The sequence below is a fragment of the Musca vetustissima genome, unplaced genomic scaffold (genome assembly GCF_032173495.1).
Source record: "Musca vetustissima isolate MV318-11 ecotype Yass unplaced genomic scaffold, APGP_CSIRO_Mvet_v1 utg37077, whole genome shotgun sequence".
NCBI classification, from domain to species: Eukaryota; Metazoa; Arthropoda; class Insecta; order Diptera; family Muscidae; genus Musca; species Musca vetustissima.
The window spans coordinates 33,808-54,531 of NW_026887277.1; the positions used below are offsets into that span (position 1 = coordinate 33,808).

Here is a 20,724-nt window from a genome sequence, read left to right on the forward strand (position 1 = left end):
TCACACACAAACACGCTCGTATACACCTATTCATTATAAATGTCAACAATTATTTGATTAAAATTTTAAATAAACAAAAATCATGATGTTTCAACATTAAAGAAACACAGCAAACCCCATTTGCATATTCAGTTGTTTACATTTAAACATATGGTATGGATATTAGCGGAAATTTTCGATGTCTTCCTGCTCCTCCTGCTGTTTTACTGTCTGATCAAATTTAAATTTAACAAAATAATGTTGAAATGAATTAATATTTTTCTATTGACATCTGGGTGGGTGGGCATATCAATCAACTAATATTCATATTTTTATTTCAAATAATTTGTTTAATGAAAATTTAACTCACAAAAAAATACTAATGAAAATAGTAGTAATCATAATAGGACAGTGATTTTTCCTTGGGTGTATGCAACCAATATAAACGGAATGTTTATCATGGACAGCAAATGAACAGATGGTCAGTAGTATTTAGAGAACGCCACAGAATAGACAGACGGTTGGTTGGTTAACAAAAAAAGTAAAAAAAAAAGAAATAGATGAAGCAAAACAAAACAACAGTAGCATAGAAAAAAAAACAACAACAACAAAAATAACAAATTGTCTATTACATTAAAAACAAATTTGATTAGAAAAAAAAACGTCTGGAAAAAATTGTTTATAAATTGTGCGTCGTTTACGTGAGAGTTTGCAATTTGATTTTGTTTTCCATTTTCGTAAACTTGTAACAACAAAGAATAACTACAACAACAAAAACAAAATTTGATCAACATGACAGCGCCAAGGAATTTATCCAAATATTTAATGATGGTCCGTCCAAATTATGATAATAAAAGAAAGGAGACAAGTAAGTTGTGGAATTTAAGAAAGAAAAAACTAAAAATAACAAAGGAACCCTTACCAGTCCCATAACAGAACTTCGCATTTTTATTAATAACAGCAGAAAGCAAAAAAAAAAAAAAAAAAACACTGTGTCATGCGATATGTTATGCCTATTGCGGTTTTTTCTATTTTTGTTTGTTGTCGTTGTTGTAAACATAAATGCTAAAAATACGACCACGCGGAGGCCATCTACGTCACACATAAGTTCAAAGGCAATTATCGAACGAAGGGGGAAATTTTCATTTTCTAATCCCTATTCTACTCGCACACACACTCGGACATTTTTTTTTTTTTGTGACATTAGCTAAATATTTAATGATTTTCCATAACAAAAAGGGGAAAAACTTGAACATTTCTAAACAAGTTTGAAGCTACAATCCTCTGTCCCTTTTTTCCAATAACAAATATATGAATTGGAGTTCATAAATTATGAATACAAATTATTAACCAACAAAATCGTATAAAAATTGTATGTTTACGCTACAACATAAATTACATGAACAAAAAACTCCCGATAATTTATTTCCCCTAACGTTTACAACAAGGAAATATTTAGCGTATTCGATTTCTAATTTATTATAAACAACAATTCCGATACTAGCGGCAAATATCAAATGGTTATTTTGTGTTTAACAGATGTAGAAATGATTGCCGACATTTTGTTACTCTACACCGTACAACGTGTCATTTAAAGGTACACATCAGTATAGAGGGCAACAATGCTAGTGACAGTAAATAATCCTGTAAGCAAGGTAGTATAGTCAAGCTGGGCCGACGCTGTGGTACCCTACAGAATTTTAAATTTCTGTAGATCTACAACTAAGTCTGAGTGGGATTAAAATTGTTCATTATACAATATGTCACCAATGAGTTTAATGGATAATTATTAAACATTTTCAAATGTGAAATCTCGAAAAAACACTAATTGCATAATTTTTGATATTTAATTCAGTCGATGTAGTTGGAGAAAAGTGTGATCCAATTATCGGAAATGTTACACAAAAGATAATTTACAATGTATTAAAACGAGCAAAACCAGTAAGGGAAGTAGTAAAGTCGGACTATATGATACCCTTCACCACTATGGGTATATTAAACGAATGCATCCTAACAGAAGGGCCATTAACATGAAATTGGATGAACTAAAATATGTGACCTTTATCTAAATGTGAACCGACTTAGATCAACCCATTCGTCTGTTACAACCGATTTCAACGAAACTTGTCACAGGTTAGATTGTTCCTAATGGCCATATTTTGGGTCCTACTGAAAATCAGACGAACATATATATATATATATATATATATGAGAGCTACATATAAATCTGAACCGATATTCAAGAAATTTTACACACATCATTCTAGTCTCAATCCAGTACGCTATGCCAAATTTCGTGCAAATCGGAAGATATATAGGTACTTTGCATACCATTTACCTAAAATCGGGCGAAAATATATATGGGAGCTATATCGAAATCTGAACTGATTTTCACTAAACTTAGCACACGTCATTCTAGACTTAATTCAGTTCGCTATGCAAAAATTCGTGCAAATCGAATGATTTTTAGGGACTTTGGTGCACTATTTACCTAAAATCGGGCGAAACTATATATGGGAGCTATATCTAAATCTGAACCGATTTTCAAGAATTTTTACACACATCATTCTAGACTAAATCCAGTACACAATGCCAAATTTCGTGCAAATCGAAGGACATATGGGAACTTTGGTACACCATTTACATTAAATCGGGCGAATCTATATATGGGAGCTATATCTAAATCTGAACTGATTTTCACTAAACTTAGCACACGTCATTCTAGACTTAATTCAGTATACGTACTGCCCGTAAATGTTCAAAAGGACGCCTGCGAGGAGGTCAAGAAATAGTGTGGCGTTAAAGTTTGTCACGAAATAATTCGACAGACTATATTAAAAAAACAAATACTCATCAAGAGCAGCACGCAAAACCGCTTTATTGTTTGAAAGTTTCATACCAGGTTTTATATTGGGACGACGTTATATTTTGCGATGAAATTAAAAATGATTTTTTGGCACAAGCCTTTAAAAGCACGATCAAGCACAGACGTGGAGACTTAGCTTTTATAGCAAATAAGATAGAAGCACAACAGTCTCGATTTAAAATTTTCAAGATTTGAAGTTTGAAGACTTAGAAGAGAAGAAAAGTAATTTACAAAATGTTTTTGTTATTGTTTTGTTGTTGTCCTTATTTTTAATGGTGGTCACTGAACTGAAACATCGGAATTCGAAAATTCCAACGCAGTATGAATTAGGATTATTGACTTCGCTCAAAAATTAAAAAAATGGCGGACCTTTCAAAAAATATTTTTGGAAAATCGCCTATTTTTGATCACAAACTATGTTAATAAATAAGGTAGATCTTCAACGATACGATAGCTATATAGTCACAGAAAAACTTATCAACATTTGGGTTATTAGTTTTTGAGTTATCGTGACCGCCATTCGCAAAAACACTGTAGGGAGAAAACTGGTATGGAGTTTGAGAAGCACTCTTGCCGTCATGTGATGCTAACACAATGAATCACTTGAATTTTTTAGGGACATTCTTGAATTAATGTAGATTCGAATTAAATAAAAAAACAACAAAATTATATATTTTTGTTTTTACCGAGAACATCCTCTTAAAGAAACATTTGGTAACGAGTGCTACGAAGTTTGGGTTCATCATGATGTATGTAGCCGATGTGGGATAAGGAAGAGAAATAATATACAAACAATTTTTGTTGTTGTTTTTTGTGATCAAAGTTATAGCCTAAGATAGATGACAGCATTAATTTAAAATTCTAGATTATCCATCATTCATCTTTATGTGTGATTAATGCACAAAATCAAACTGAAAATAAAATAATAAATTAACGAAATAATACAAATTTCAATATTCTTTCACATTGGGAGCGGTTTTGCTAGGAATTACATATTTATAAAATAGATACATGACCTAAAGGAAAAGTAGCAGCTATGACTACTTTTCCTTTAAGTCATGCATCTATTTTATAAAGATGTAATTCCGAAAAATTATTGTTTTGAAGCAAACACTTATACGTTATTATATACAGGGATCTAGATATTCAAATAAACATTCAAACGGGCGCGGTAGCGGTCCTCTTATTGCTTTGAAATTGTACATGAAGTTCCGGTTATAGTCAAGAACGACGGCAATAACTTTCGGTAATGATTATTTGAAATTTAAGGCGTGAGATGAACCATTCGTTTCCTGTCTGGTTTTTTAGAACCTCTAAAAGGTTAAAAATCGCGAAATATGGCACAGGTAGTTGTGTAGGGTTTCATATGGTCGGGATATATGAAATTTCTATAAATCTTATGACAAATTTAAGGCTAATAAGTGAAAACGTTCAAAAATCTGACCAAATTCGTATTAGAAAATTTTAAGACGGGTTTGAATTGCTGTTTTTTCACGAACAGCTCAGTGAGAAAGACCAACGTATACCGACTTCTCGAAACCCTGTTTTCACGAATGGCGAGCATTCTCTACGTACAATTCTCATATGAAATGGTATAAATGTAATCAATGAAGATCTTCTTAATTGTCTAACTCGATTTAGGTCGAAAAATGTTCAATCAATTTTATGCGATGCTAATAAACCTAATGCATACCAGAGCCAGACATGTACTCTTTCGAATGTCATTGGAATCTTACGTTCCAGTGATCGGAAATTGTGCCCGTCGTCGAAAAGAAGAACTTTTCGTTAATTACAAATAACAACAACATTATGTCAATTTATTTTCTTACCTTTTAAGTTTTCAAGATATATACGTCATTCTAGGCTTAATTCAGTACGCTATGAAAAATTTTGTGCAAATCGAATAATTTTCAGAGACTATGGTGCACCAATTACCTAAAATTGGATTTTCACGAAACTTTGCACACATCATTCTAGACTTAATTAAGTAAGCTGTGCCAAATTTCGTGCAACTCGAAAGATATATAGGGACTTTGGTACACAATTTACCTTAAATCGGACGAAGATATATATGGGAGCCATATCTAAATCTGAACCGATTTTCACGAAACTTGGCAGTCATCATTCTAGACCCTATTCATTACGCTAGCAAAATTTCGTGCATGCCAATAGATTTCCAAGGACTTTAGTTGGACTATTTACCTAGAATCGGGCGAAGCTATATATGGAAGCTATATCTAAATCTGGACCGATTTTCTCAAAACTTTTCACACACCATTCTATAATTAATTCAGTACGCTATGACAAAATTCGTGCAAATCAAAAGATTTCCAGGGACTTTAGTGGACTATTTACCTAAAATAGGGCGAAGCTATATATGGGAGCTATATCTAAATCTGAACCGATTTTTGCAAAACTTTGCACACATCATTCTAGACCTTATTCATTACGCTGTGCCAAATCGTGCAAATCGAATAATATATAGGGACTTTGGTGCACCATTTACCTTTAATACGACGAAAATATATATGGGAACTATATCTAAATCTGAACCGATTTTTCCCAATTTCAATAGGGTTCGTCCTTGGGCCAAATAAGTGACCTATGTCAAATTTCATCCAAATCGGATCATAAATGCGACCTGTACTTTGTTCACAAAAATACATGGACGGACTGACGGACATGCATAAATCGACTCAGAAAGTGATTCTATGCATAATCTCAAAAGGAACCATGGGTCTATCTCGTTTCCTTTTGCCTGTTACAAACATATGCACAAAGACATAATACCCTGTACCATAGTGTGGTGAAGGGTATAACAACTACATTTATTGCCGGCACAATGGTATCACCCGATTTTCGGAATTTGGAAAGCCTTTGCTGCAGTTTTCATCAATGTCAATGAAAATGGGTGAGATATTACCCATTTAGGTTTCGAGATGATTTTGTGTGTGTTTGGTTTTTAGGCTTTTCGATTTTTGTCTTTGACTAAAAAGTAAATTTTTTGATCTTTCAATTTTGTAAAACCTGTTAAAAATGGAAGATTTTTGACTTTTACCGATTAATGGCAACATCGACTAAAAATTAATTTTTTTATATGAATTGTTGTGAACAATTAAAATAAAAAAAACCTGAAATGTGTAATTTTAGGGCAATTTTGACTTTTTTCTAATAAACCAAGTATATATGAAGAAAATTTATAGTCTATCTTGAAAAGTCGACTTTGTGATTTCCTCGAAGTCGACTTCGGCTTTTAGACTTTTTAATACAAAAAATCGATTAGTTGAACATCGGTGAAACATAAAATTCCTTAAGAGATGTTCGCTCTACAAGATCCCATAATATTGTCAAATTACAAAAACTCCAGTTGCAAATTCAACTAAAACCTTCAAAATACCGGAACCTTTACATGGAGTTTATGCCAACACAGCAACCTATTTCGAAAAAATAGGTTGGAAAATTCGGAAGTTATATCAAAAATGTGGACATACACTGGTGGCCAGAACTAAAGCAACTAAAATTGCAAGGTTTATAATTCAATTCGATTTTGACTTACTTTGACAAGATGAAATATAAAAGTAGATAGAAACTGATACAGTACTACGATAAAACAGCAATTGCCTGTGATTCAATGGAATTTGTGAACTGCTTATCGTTGGATATAACCTCTAGAAACGAGCGTGATGACGAGATATGGTAGCCGCCATAAATGCCCAGAAGCTATCTAGAAATCCTTTTTATTTCTGAAAAAATCGGAAAGCCAGATTGCCTTTTGCAATATTAAATGGAATTCGATCAGTGGATAAATGTTATGCTCTCGGATGAATTAAAGTTAAATATTAAAGACTTAGACAAAAGAACATTACCGTGAGAGTGTCCAAAAAGCAAAAGCTCCTGCCACAGTATTGCAAGGGTGCTGGGAAACATGGGGGATGGTCAATTATGGTATTGGACTATTTTTCTTTGTATGGAGTTCGATATATTTATGAGATTTACAAAGTAATGGATCGGATTGTTTACATAAATGTGTTGGAAAACGCAATGGTTACCTCCGCTGAAGAAAATATACCGCTTATTTGGGTGTTTCAGCTTGACAAAAACCTCCAAACATACAACAAACATGTCAAAGATTGGTTGGAGGAAATCAAAATCAGGATTTTATAATGGCCAACAAAATCATCAGATCTTTAAAAATCTTTGGAGTAAGTAGATAGCAATATTAAAAAAGTTTCACAAACAAACGGATATAACCTTTTCTCAAAGGTTCAGGATGAAAGGAATATATACCCATATGGACACTTTTTTTCGAAAAAATATAAAATCATCTTAAATATTAAGTGGTTATTTATACTCTTTCGAGTCGAGCTTGATGATCTATGTTTTGCAATGAAAAGGAAAGCCAGGAGAAGAACCTACGTACCCACCATTATGCGACGCGTTTCGCCGTTGGTTAAGCGGCTCATCAGGCATATTGGGCTATGTGGCTTTACAAATGTCGTACGTTGATAACTTGTATTTATTCCGCCCTGATGCGAAACTTGCATATGCGAATTAAATTCAAATTTGTCAAAGTTCGACATTTGTCTTCATTCTAGGAACAGTCCTTTTCAAAGCAGATTTTTGTTGTAGCGATATAATTAATCCACACACCTACAATTGCTTCCTGGTATACACATGTTTTTGCGCAACCATTTTGGAAGTGTTGATGGCTCAGAACGTTAAGCGGTCTTAACATTTGTGTTGCTCTCTAGGTTCGAGCCCTAGCCGTGCTTGGCTGAAATTAATTTTGTGTTATTTGAATTTTGCCTTGTAAGGGCAGTGATCATTTGAAACTAATTTTAAGTGGTTATTTATACTCTTTCGAGTCGAGCTTGATGATCTATGTTTTGCAATGAAAAGGAAAGTCAGGAGAAGAACCTACGTACCCACCATCATCTTAAATATATTATTTTAGTAAAATAGACTTTTTCCATTAGAAGTTTAGAAGTACATTTGACATTCCGCAAAATCGTAGTATTGGGTTTTAACAAATACTTTTCCCTTTCGAAAATAATATTTTCTTCTTGGTCGAAACCTAACACTATTTCACTGCTATTGGAATGTTTATTTTAAATATTTGAGTTTAATTATATTTCAATTATACCGAAATTAAGAAAACTAAGGAAACTGAAGAGGATCAGTGGCGAGATCCGAAACTATAGACTTCCCTGCCATAGCCCTCGGCGGACTTTCCCCACTAATAAATAGTTGTTTTTTATAAAGCAACATAATGGGATTCAGTCTGACTATTTTGCAAAAACAAAATACAAATGATATCCCAAATAACCCGCCATCACTACTGTTTTTATATAATTAAAAATGATCGGCAATGATTATAATCTATATTAGGGTTATACCTTACTTTCAGACTCGAATAAATTGTGATATGAATGACTTTGACTATATATATTTTACAAATGCACATCAAATGTTAAATAGACTATGTAAATGGGAACTTGAAGAAAGCTCAATAACAAGGAGAAATCGATTATCTGCAATACCTAGCCTGTATTGTTCAAATCTGAACTGACGCTTGTTTGGATTTTTGAAATAATTTTCTAAAATAGTGATTTACTAATTAATTTTATACCTTGAAAAATTGAACGATGTTATGATATATTTTATTTCATTCTTCCAAAATTTAGTAAAAAAAAAAACTAACTGACCTACCCTTTGTAGGGTATCACAATGCAGATGCCCTTTGGCCATAAAATGCAGCTAGCATATGATAGTAACAACAAACATTTTACGTATGACATTTTTGTTTCGGTTTTTTTTGTTCCAAAGGGAATTAGGGGATTATCGCATTAGACTTAATGTTCGACATAAAAGAGAATAAGTGTTCTACATTTGTAAAAACCGATTAATTGGAAGGTCACAATGGTGAGTGCCTTTTGACATGGACAGCCAGGCAAACTGGCAGATTGCCTTCATGCCAACACACCGGTAATGCGTGAATAAATTGTTGCTAAACTCAATCAAATGCATTTGACATGCAATATTTTGCGTAATGACTATAATTGTCATACGAGTATGCTTGGGGTATATATATGTCGGAAATGGTAAATTTAGTTAAAAATTAGTCGGTTTGGTTGTATATGAGACATGTCAAGTGGTTTTAATTTTAATAGATTTTTTAAAGAAAAAAAAGGATATAAAAATAAAATAATTCGCTATGGACATGTAAATCATACCTAGGTCTTTAATATATTTTTTACCGCATAGCTACATGTTTTCAGGCAATAGTCGGGATGCCATACATGGCTAGGTTCTCAGGAATTATCCGGATTCCACAAAATATATTATCATGCCGCCATCAAGATAAAAAGATTTATGTGTGACAATTTCGTTGAGTTCTGAAATGTGTATCATTAGAGGCCAATTTTTGGGCGTCTCCACTTGCTAAAGGTCATTCTGAATTATATTCGTTAATACTAAGTTCAATATTACCATGACATCTCAGGTTAGGGCAATACAAATAAGATTTATTTTATGCATCCTAAAAATTATTTAAATATATAGAATACAAAATTAAATATAGTTTTCCTTTTCTAAATGAATGCTAAAATATATTTAATCCAGAGTTCGTATGGCATGATAAACATTTTAATTACAAAAACAATCGGAAATTAATTTAAATGTAATGCCTTTTTCTAACATTTTTTTATTCTACTAAAAATTCTAAATTACTTTAAAATCGTGATAAGTTTTTATAAAATCAACTAATGTTCGACTTACATTTTTGCAGACAGCAAGACATCGCAAACGGACGAAGAGAAACAGCGCGATCGTCAGCGCAGCGAAAGGGAAGCTAAAAAAGAAGAACAGGACGCGATAAATTACAAGGTAAATCACAATACAAAAATAAAATTAATATCAACTACTTCAATTATAAAAAAAATTATATTTTGTATTCCTTGCAGAGAGACAAAGACGCCCGTGAAGCCCGTTTATTGGATTTTGAAATACGACGGCAGCAGGAACGTGAAAAGAAAAAAGAAGAGCAGAAAATTATACATCAACAGCATCAGCAGTTGCGTGACCAACAACATCAGCAGCAACAACAACAGCAGCAAAGCGGTGAAAGTCCACCCACAACCTCGAGTCTAGCTCAGCAGCAGCAACAGCATCAACAAGAACAGCAGGAGGAACAAGATCCGGAAAAGCAACATCTTATCGGTGGTAGTAGCAGTGCTCCAACACCGATCATACCCACACCACCAGAACGTGGTCTACCGCCAGCTTTTCGCAGTCGTTCCATAGAACGTGAACATCTTTACGAAAGGAAGCGGCAATTGTCCACGGCCGATACACACGACTATAAAGTGAGTAATAATAGGAAATAACATATACACATTCTTTAAAAAATCCAGGACCTACGTCCATATAAATTCAAAAAAAAAAAAAAAAAATCCAGGATATACCTCCATACACATAAAAAAACCCACGCCTTATAATCCTTTAAAGTCCATTTAAAAGATTCTTAACATTTCTCTAATAAATCCTTAAATCCTCTTCAACTTCGTTTAGAAATCCACGCCTTAAAATCCTTAAAAGTCCATTTAAAAGATTCTTAAAATTTCTTTAACAAATCGACTCTTTAAAATCCTTAAAAGTCCCTTTAAAAGATCCCTAAAATTTCTTTAAGGAATCCAAGCCTTTAAATCCTTAAAAGATCCTTAAATTTTCTTAAGGAATCCACGCCTTTAAATCCTTAAAAGATCCTTAAAATTTCTTTAAGGAATCCGCGCCTTTAAATCCTTAAAAGATCCTTAAAATTTCTTTAAGGAATCCACGCCTTTAAATCCTTAAAAGATCCTTAAAATTTCTTTAAGGAATCCAAAACTTTAAATCCTTAAAAGATCCTTAAAATTTCTTTAAGAAATCCACGCCTTTAAATCCTTAATAGATCCTTAAAATTTTTTTGAGGAATCACGCCTTTAAATCATTAAAATTTCTTTAAGGAATACACGCCTTTAAATCCTAAAAAGATACTTAACATTTTTTTAAGCAATCCACGCCTTTAAACCCTTAGAAGATCCTTAAAATTTCTTTAAGGAATCCTTAAAAGATCCTTAAAATTTCTTAAAAGATCCTTAAAATTTCTTTAAGGAATCCACGCCTTTAAATCCTTAAAAGATCCTTAAAATTTCTTTAAGGAATACACGCCTTAAAATCCTTAAAAGTCCATTTAAAAGATCCTTAAAATGTCTTTAACAAACCTACGCCTTGAAATCCTTAAATTCCATTTAAAAGATCCTTAAAAACCTCTTTAAAGCATCCAAAAGCCCATTAGAAAGATCCTTTAAAAAATCCACGCCTTATATCCTTTAAAAAAATCCACGCCTTATATCCTTTAAAAAAATCCACGCCTTATATCCTTTAAAAAAATCCACGCCTTATATCCTTTAAAAAAATCCACGCCTTATATCCTTTAAAAAAATCCACGCCTTATATCCTTTACAAAAATCCACGCCTTATATCCTTTAAAAAAATCCACGCCTTATATCCTTTAAAAACAATCCACTCGTTATATCCTTTAAAAAAATCCACGCCTTATATCCTTTAAAAAAATCCACGCGTTGTATCCTTTAAAAAATCCACGCCTTATATCCTTTAAAAAAATCCAAGCCTTATATCCTTTAAAAAAATCCACGCCTTATATCCTTTAAAAATATCTGCGCCTTATATCCTTTAAAAATATCCGCGCCTTATATCCTTTAAAAATATCCGCGCCTTATATCCTTTAAAAATATCCGCGCCTTATATCCTTTAAAAATATCCGCGCCTTATATCCTTTAAAAGTATCCGCGCCTTATATCCTTTAAAAATCCACGCCTTATATTATATCCTTTAAAAATATCCGCGCCTTATATCCTTTAAAAATATCCGCGCCTTATATCCTTTAAAAATATCCGCGACTTATATCCTTTAAAAATATCCGCGCCTTATATCCTTTAAAAATATCCGCGCCTTATATCCTTTAAAAATATCCGCGCCTTATATCCTTTAAAAATATCTGCGCCTTATATCCTTTAAAAATATCCGCGCCTTATATCCTTTAAAAATATCCGCGCCTTATATCCTTTAAAAATATCCGCGCCTTATATTCTTTAAAAATCCACGCCTTATATACTTTAAAAATATCCGCGCCATATATCCTTTAAAAATCCACGCCTTATATTATATCCTTTAAAAATATCCGCGCCTTATATCCTTTAAAAAAATCCACGCCTTATATCCTTTAAAAAATCCACGCCTTATATCCTTTAAAAAATCCACGCCTTATATCCTTTAAAAAATCCACGCGTTGTATCCTTTAAAAAATCCACGCCTTACATCCTTTAAAATATTCACGCCTTATATCCTTTAAAAATCCACGCCTTATATCCTTTAAAAATCCACGCCTTATATCCTTTAAAAATCCACGCCTTATATTATATCCTTTAAAAATATCCGCGCCTTATATTATATCCTTTAAAAATATCCGCGCCTTATATCCTTTAAAAATATCCGCACCTTATATCCTTTAAAAATATCCACGCCTTATATCCTTTAAAAATATCCGCGCCTTATATTATATCCTTTAAAAATATCCGCGCCTTATATTATATCCTTTAAAAATATCCGCGCCTTATATCCTTTAAAAATCCGCGCCTTATATTATATCCTTTAAAAATCCGCGCCTTATATTATATCCTTTAAAAATATCCGCGCCTTATATCCTTTAAAAATATCCGCGTCTTATATCCTTTAAAAATATCCGCGCCTTATATCCTTTAAAAATATCCGCGTCTTATATCCTTTAAAAATATCTGCGCCTTATATCCTTTAAAAATCCACGCCTTATATTATATCCTTTAAAAATATCCGCGCCTTATATCCTTTAAAAATCCACGCCTTATATTATATCCTTTAAAAATATCCGCGCCTTATATCCTTTAAAAATCCACGCCTTATATTATATCCTTTAAGAATATCCGCGCCTTATATTATATCCTTTAAAAATTTAAGAATGTCCGCGCCTCATATCCTTTAAAAATCCACGCCTTATATTATATCCTTTAAGAATATCCGCGCCTTATATTATATCCTTTAAAAATTTAAGAATGTCCGCGCCTCATATCCTTTAAAAATCCACGCCTTATATTATATCCTTTAAGAATATCCGCGCCTTATATTATATCCTTTAAAAATTTAAGAATGTCCGCGCCTCATATCCTTTAAAAAATCCACGCCTTATATCCTTTAAAAATCCACGCCTTATATCCTTTAAAAAATCCACGCCTTATATCCTTTAAAAATCCACGCCTTATATCCTTTAAAAAATCCACGCCTTATATCCTTTAAAAATCCACGCCTTATATCCTTTAAAAAATCCACGCCTTATATCCTTTAAAAAATCCACGCCTTATATCCTTTAAAAATCACAGACATATATCCTTAAAAATCCCTATCGTTTATCCTTAAAAATACTATAAAAAATCTACGCCCTTTATCCTTAAAAATTCTTAAAAAACCCCAACCTAATATCCTAAAATTCTTTGAAAAATCCTAAGATTGTTAGAGAGGGGAATGAATATAAAAAAAGGAAGAGGAAGAAATAAATTTCCCTGTGTATAAAAAAATAAACCTCTACCACCCTTTCGATTTCACCCACTCAAAGTAGGGTTGCAGGGTATAATTATGTAAATTAGTATTTGTAAATCATGTCAGGTTCAAAAAAGCTCATTACATACTTTTTTAAACGTTATTTTTGAATATTGTAATTAATCAAACGTGGTTAATTGAATTTTAATTATATTGAGTGTATGTGTGTGCGCGTTGTTGTTTTTTTTACAGAAGCCGCTAAGTACGACACCATCGCCACAGGCAATAACTGGACCACCACCGCCTCCTACACCATCAGCAGCGGTGGTGGCGGGCCCACCGGCAACAGCTGCAGCTGCCACAGCTGCTATAATCCCTATTCTACCATTAGGGGTTGCCACATTACGTGATGACTCCACCGAATCAGAAGAACAGTCCATGACATGTACTCATGGGCATGCGGAGTCATGTCATCGCATTATGTGAGTACTTAAAATTTAAGTTATTCCGAAATAGATTTAAGGCCATACAAAAGGGGTTCTATTTCAAAAAGAAAAACAATGTTTAGCAATAATTCCGGAAATATTAACTGGCCAGGTCTATTGTGTAATTTACGCATCGATAACTTGATTACTGTGATGACCTCATTAGAGGATTTACATGGTAAAGAATGCAGTTGCTTTTTAAGTTAACAACATCAAGGTAAAAACCCTTACCACAACTTAAGTGCATGGAGAGAGGAAAAGAGAGTGAATGCGGGGTAGAGTGTGCTAAACAACAATAGAAAATTTAACCAAGGTGTATAACGCTCTGCAAGTATTTCCACTTTTATCAAGGCATCAGTGGCTGTAAACCCCCCGCTTACAACACCATGCAAGTACTGTTGTTGTGGTGCTGCAACAACAACACATTCCAGTCATCTTCATTAGCATCAGCCAGCCAACCAGCTTAAAACATGTTTCTCATTGTTTGTAACTATGTTTTAGTGGCTCACTAGCTGCTCGGCTGGTACTTTGTTTTTGTTTTTTGCCTTCGCAGGAATTCGTACGCTTCAAGGATTATTTTATTTTTTAATTAAATCAGGTTGAAAAGCTTTTTAACAAGTCCATGGACTTTATTGATCTAACATGCAGCAATAGAAGAGCCGGGCGGAAAAAAGAGGGATTAAAACAAAAAATATATAGCAAAACAACAGCAACAACAAAACATTTAACATCGTTATTTAATTAGTCCAACATTTGATGAAGAGCCAAAACTATTGCGCAGAAAATCGAAAATTTCATTGAAATTATTTTTGAGGGAAAAAATCGTTGTTTAATTGGCTTCGATTTCAAGTGAATTTTTTACGTGGAAATGTATTTTTAGTGTTTTGTTTGAAACAGGAAGAGAGTCTGTCCACAGAAATATTTTATTTGAAAAAGAGGAGTAATGTTATTGAAAAATCCTTTCATATAATTTCATAGAAACCCATTTATATATCCAAGGCCAACATATATAATAAATGGCTCGAAAATTCATATGATTTGCAGATTGCCTCATCTGAATAAATATTGAAGGACAAAAATACAGTTGATGGTAAAATATGGAATAGTTTTCAGAAACTGTCCCAGATAATTGGCATTTCAAGTTTAGAAATTGTAAAATAGATACCATATGATCAAATTAACAGAAATCCTCAAATGTATTAGCGCCAAATGTACCAACAACCGTAGTGCTGTACCAATTGCAGAAGGCACCATCACCCCCCTGACAAGGGACGAAAAAACAAACCCAATTTCAGGGATATATTAAGAGTATGCAGTAGGGAAAATCTACTCGTACACCTACATACAATAAAAAAAAACAGTAAGGAAAGAAGTAAAGTCGGGCGGGGCCAACTATATGATATCCTTCACCACTTTGGGTATATTCAACAGATGAATCCTAACAGACTGAAGGACCATTAACACGAAATGGATCCATAAACATGACATTCTGCAACCTATACTAATTTTTTCATTTGGTCAGATATAGGGTTGCTTCAATTTAAAGAATATATATCTAAGCTATATCAAAAATCTGAACCGATTTCAATGCTACTTGGCGGAGATTAACTTATATTAACTACAGTTCATTGTACAAAATTGTGCGGCAATCGGACAAACTGCGGGTCTTTAGTGCAGAATTTACATATAACCGAAAGAAAAAAATATAGTAGCCATATCTAAATCTGGACCGATTTTCACGAAACTTAACACACATCATTCTAGACCTAATTCAGTACGTTGTGCCAAATTTCGTACAAATCGAAAGATATATAGGGACTTTGGTACCACATTTACATAAAATCGGATGAAAATATATATGGGAGCTATATCTAAATCTGAAACGATTTTCACGAAACTTAACACACATCATTCTAGACCTAATTCAGTACACTGTACAAAATTTCGTGCAAATCGAAAGATATATAGGGATATATATGTCAGCTATATCTAAATCTGAACCGATTTTTCCCAATATCAATTTCTCGGCAAAAGATAACACGACCCAAACACCAACATCCTCAGAGAACTTAGTGGAAATCCATAGATGAAACAACCCATGAGCCCAATCATCGATATCCAAATTCAAACCACACTTATGCTTGTAAAGTCCTACATTCCATTGTATAGCTTTAAATCCCACTATATAGCCGAACCTAAGACATATTTTGAAATAAATGACAAATTTGTTTATTACGTAATCATGGATTTTATTAGAAGAGCATTCCAATCCGGATAATACGTTTGTTTTTGAATGTCCGAAAATCCATGTCAGAATTACTTACTGAATCATTGCATTATGAATTCAGCAGAGCAAGTGCGTATGGACCAGATCTAAGCGAGGAGGTATACCGATCGATCTAGGCGGGTAGACATCATTCGGAAAAGTTGCATTTTTTGACTATTAAATCAATTATACTGATGCATGTGGATACCTCGTTTAATTCGTTTTTATACCCTACACAACTATGTTGTCAGGGTATTATAGCTTTATGCAGCCCCAAAAGTTTGTAACGTCACGTTGTCATATCTCGACTATCTGAGTTGATACAGGCCACAGTTATGGACCAATCTTCACGAAATTTTACATGTAGGATGCGTTCTGGCCAATGAAGACCCCTATTGTTTTTGGTAAAGATCGGTTAATATCTAGGGGATGAAATGGACCAAATACTTAATTTTTATCGGTTTTTCTGGTCGCTCTAGAGGCCGCAATTATGACCCAAACATCGCTAATTTTTACATAGAGAAGGGAATCCGGCCAACGAATAAGGATGCCTGTTTTGATAAGGATCGGTCAACATTTAGCGGGTCAAATTGACCCTGACTTTTGTGTGAAAAATTACAAAATTTGTATTCTATAGCGTATAGATTTACCCCTGAAGGACATAGACCGGAAAAGTTGTTGGTATATTCAAGGGCAGTGGTTGACTTTAAATTGATACCAATTATATGGTCGTGTGTACTCAGATGTGGGAGTTACACTGAAATATTTACAGGTGCTTACATATCACATCATCATATATTATTGAGTAATCCATTACCACACTAGAGGGCGGATATATAGCGCTGATCGCTTTGAAGCTTTCCATGAGGATCCAGGTATGGTCAACTACAACGGCTATTATTTTCGGTGATGATCAGATAATAATTTTGGGATGAATTGGACCGAAAACTTAATTTTTGTTTTTTTCGGGTCGATCTGTAGGCCACAATTGAAAGCCAAACATAACAACACAACCCACCGTGAAGGGAATCTGTACTGAATATTAGTAATATTTGTTAACCTCTAGTCGGTCAAGAGGATGCAATTATCGCGAAATGTTGCCAAGATCAGAATATATAACACCAGAAAGTTAGATTTTCGTGGAAGTTGTGTAGGGTATCATATGGTCGGCCCCGTCCGACTATACTGCTCCGCTCACTGGTTTATCATTAAAGAAATTTTGCAATGCAAGAAAAAGATGATGATGCATTAAAACTTCTCAAACAAGCTTTTCAAGTTTCTGACGAGTCACTGTAGATTTGTGTGGCCTAGCGTTGTCCTGGTAAAACACGACACCTCTTCTGTTGGCCAATTATGACCGTTTCTGGTCAATTGTAAATGGTTTAAAACAGTTTTATGGTCGATTTTTAGCTCCTGGGCGATGTTACGACTGCTAACATGCCTGTCAACTTCAATCATTTCTCCGATTTTATTGACATTTTCGACGACAGGCCTACCTGTGCGAGGTGCATGTTTAACATAAAAAAATTTTGAACGGAATCTACGAAACCAAAATCGCCTTTGTCAACTGGAAACTGTACCGAATTTCCTCTTTGTTCACTTCCATTTTTAAAAACCTTGTAACTCACAACTGAATGCACCAAATATTTTGTTTACTGTGAAATTTCGAACTTCCAACGAGCGTGAATCTGAAATTGTTTGATCGATACTTTACGAGAAATCTATCAGTAGAGCCATCTGCCGAAAGAAAAATGGATTTATTTTTCCCCAACCTAATATTTTTTCCCCCAAGAATTTATTTTTTCCAAAGAATTTCGTGGGTTTACACTGCCCATGACCTCAGTTGTAGACGGGATGCATTAAGGGGACTCCCCCCCATTCACGGGGTCAAAATGTTTGTTGATATAATTGGAATCTACACTGATTAAAGAATGTCTCTACAAAATTTCAAGTGAAAATTTCAAGAACTCTTGAAGATACAGTCGATTTATTGTGTCAGCATCAAGTGGCGGCTGCAGGGCTTCTCAAACTTTAAACGCGTTTTTCTCTAAACATCTTTTTGCGAATGGCGGGCACGATAACTAAAAAACTAATAATCCAATCGGTTCCAAATTTTGCAACGTTTCTCTGGGAGTGTATAACTCTCGTATGAACTAGGATAAAGCCAATCGGTGAAGATCTTCCTTATTTTTTAACTTGGTTTTTGGTAAAAAAATCGGCGATTTCCAAAAAATATTTTTTCAAAGGTTCACCATTTTTTTAATTTTAGAGCGAAGTCAATAATCCTAGTTCATTCGAGAGCCAGACATGTACTCTTTCTAACACCGTTGGAATTTTCGGATTCCGATGTTCCAGTGAGGAGTTATCATGCCCGCCATCAAAAATAAGGACTTTTCTTTAATTACAAAAAACAACAACAAAACAATAACAAAATTTTTTTGTAAATTATTTTTCTTCTCTTTTAATCTTCAAATATATATGTACAAAGCTACAAACCTTAACAAGCATTTGTATTCATTTACCAGCCCATTGCAAATCTTGAAAAATTAAAATCGAGAATGGGGGGGTTCCCTTCAAAGGTTTGGCATTATCTACATCTATTGCAGTTCGGTCGGCGATTATTTTTTACTATCTCGTTTCTTACTATTTCTACGTGACTTGGTAACCATATGATTCGTACGAGACCATGCCGCGAAAAATTATTTATGGCGTTTATACATTCTAGTTCATCCTGACCAGAGTTTGTACTAAAAACTATTGTGATCTGGAAGGTGAAGTGAAACTTCGGTTTTAGATTATTCAATGACAAATTACAGTCCAACTTTCTGCTGTGTAACAAGAATTACCAGGGGTATTATTTTATTGTGTTCCGCTATCCCGCGAGTCCATGTCTGGTATCCACGTTTCACATGATGTGACTATTCTATGCAGGTATTCTATTTCAGGTATTCTGTCCGACACAAAACTACTAATTGGGGATCCGATTGTTGTATGTACTATATTTTGTCTACCCATTCCAGCATGTGGTATTTTTGTTTAAGTTTTCGGTCTAGGATGACCCCCAAATATTTAACTTTATTTGATATGGTTATCACTTTGTTCTGAAAGAGGGGTTTTTTATACTGTCATATTTTTCTCTTTCTAGTGAAGAGACATATCTGCGTCTAGGCCGGATTTACGTAAAGGCTATTCTGCCTCGCCCTATTATTGGTGATGTTTAACACCGTTTCAGTCTTCCTACACAAAAAGCTTGGATTATTTCCAGCCAGAAGTATTATAATGTCGTGTGCATAACAGACGAGTTTAAATTTCTCCTCAGATGAGGTCCTTAAGAGACTATTCACAGTTGTGATGGTGATAAAATCGGAGATATGTCTCGTCTGGGCCGGATTTACGTAAAGGCTCTTCCGCCTCGCCCTATTATTGGTGATGTTTAACACCGTTTCAGCCTTCCTACACAATAAGTTTGGATTATTTCCCGTCAGAAGTATTATAATGTCGTGTGCATAACAGACGAGTTTAAATTTCTCCTCAGATGAGGTCATTAAGAGACTATTGACAGTTGTGATGGTGATAAGTCTCTCTTATCCAACTTTATTTGTTTGATATTTATGTCTTGTAGAGTTTATCCACCTATTCCTACTCATGTAGCTGATTCAGGCTATGATTACCTGGTGAACTCGAAAGGTCTCTAGGGTTTGAATAAATGTTGCAGTGCCGACATTATTGAAAACTCCCTCGATATCTATGCATACAGCTAAAGTAAACCTACATCGATCATGGTTTCGGTTTGAGTATCGGTTTTTGATAGAAACATCTTTATATTTGAGACGTCAGGTATTGCGTGTATTTGTTGTATTCTTTCCTTTTAGAATAATCTTGGACGTAGCTCAAATTAGTACTGTACACATTCTTCTCTTTTGTTCCGATATTAAAAAGTCATAAGTTTTTCTTTACCAAAAATTTCCTTGTCCTTTCCATAATCAGGCCTTGAACGTATGCAAAGTTGATCATTTAATTAATATATAATTACTAGCAGTATATTAAATATTAGCTCTAAAACATTTTCTTGCCTGTGGGCAACATTGGGCCACAAAGGGTTAAGATACTATTGACAGTTGTGATGTCGAAAAAATCTCTCTCCCTCTCTCTCTCTGCGGTGTCCCTTATCCTACTTTATTTGTTTGATATTTATGTCTTGTAGGCTACAGTTTATCCACCTATTCCTAAGCATGTGGCTGATTCAGGCTATGATTTTGGAAAAGATTGGTTAATATTTAGGGGATGTAAACCTACATCTATCATTTTTGTCGGTTTTTCTGAGACGTCCAGAGTGTCGCGTGTACCGGTTCCCAAACATTTTGCGAATTTTTGCATGGAGAAGAAGACTTCTGGAGGCCAGAGATCTGTATAATGTTTTGATAAAGATCTTCACTTTTGTTCAAATCGACCCTGACTTTTGTGTGAAAAATGACAAAATTTGTATTCTATGCCATATA

The 20,724-nt window shown here is 34.0% G+C and overlaps 1 protein-coding gene across 1 annotated transcript; it reads left to right on the forward strand.

Annotated features, from left to right (window-relative positions):
* The first annotated feature begins 751 nt into the window (after window positions 1–751).
* On the forward strand, window positions 752–19,920 carry LOC133334840 (putative cyclin-dependent serine/threonine-protein kinase DDB_G0272797/DDB_G0274007). The gene is made up of 5 exons (XM_061543153.1): window positions 752–847; window positions 9,633–9,730; window positions 9,808–10,209; window positions 13,727–13,956; window positions 19,848–19,920. Exons 1-5 carry the CDS (start codon window positions 772–774, stop codon window positions 19,918–19,920), a joined length of 879 nt encoding a protein of 292 aa, XP_061399137.1. The 5' UTR covers window positions 752–771.
* The last annotated feature ends 804 nt before the right edge of the window (window positions 19,921–20,724 follow it).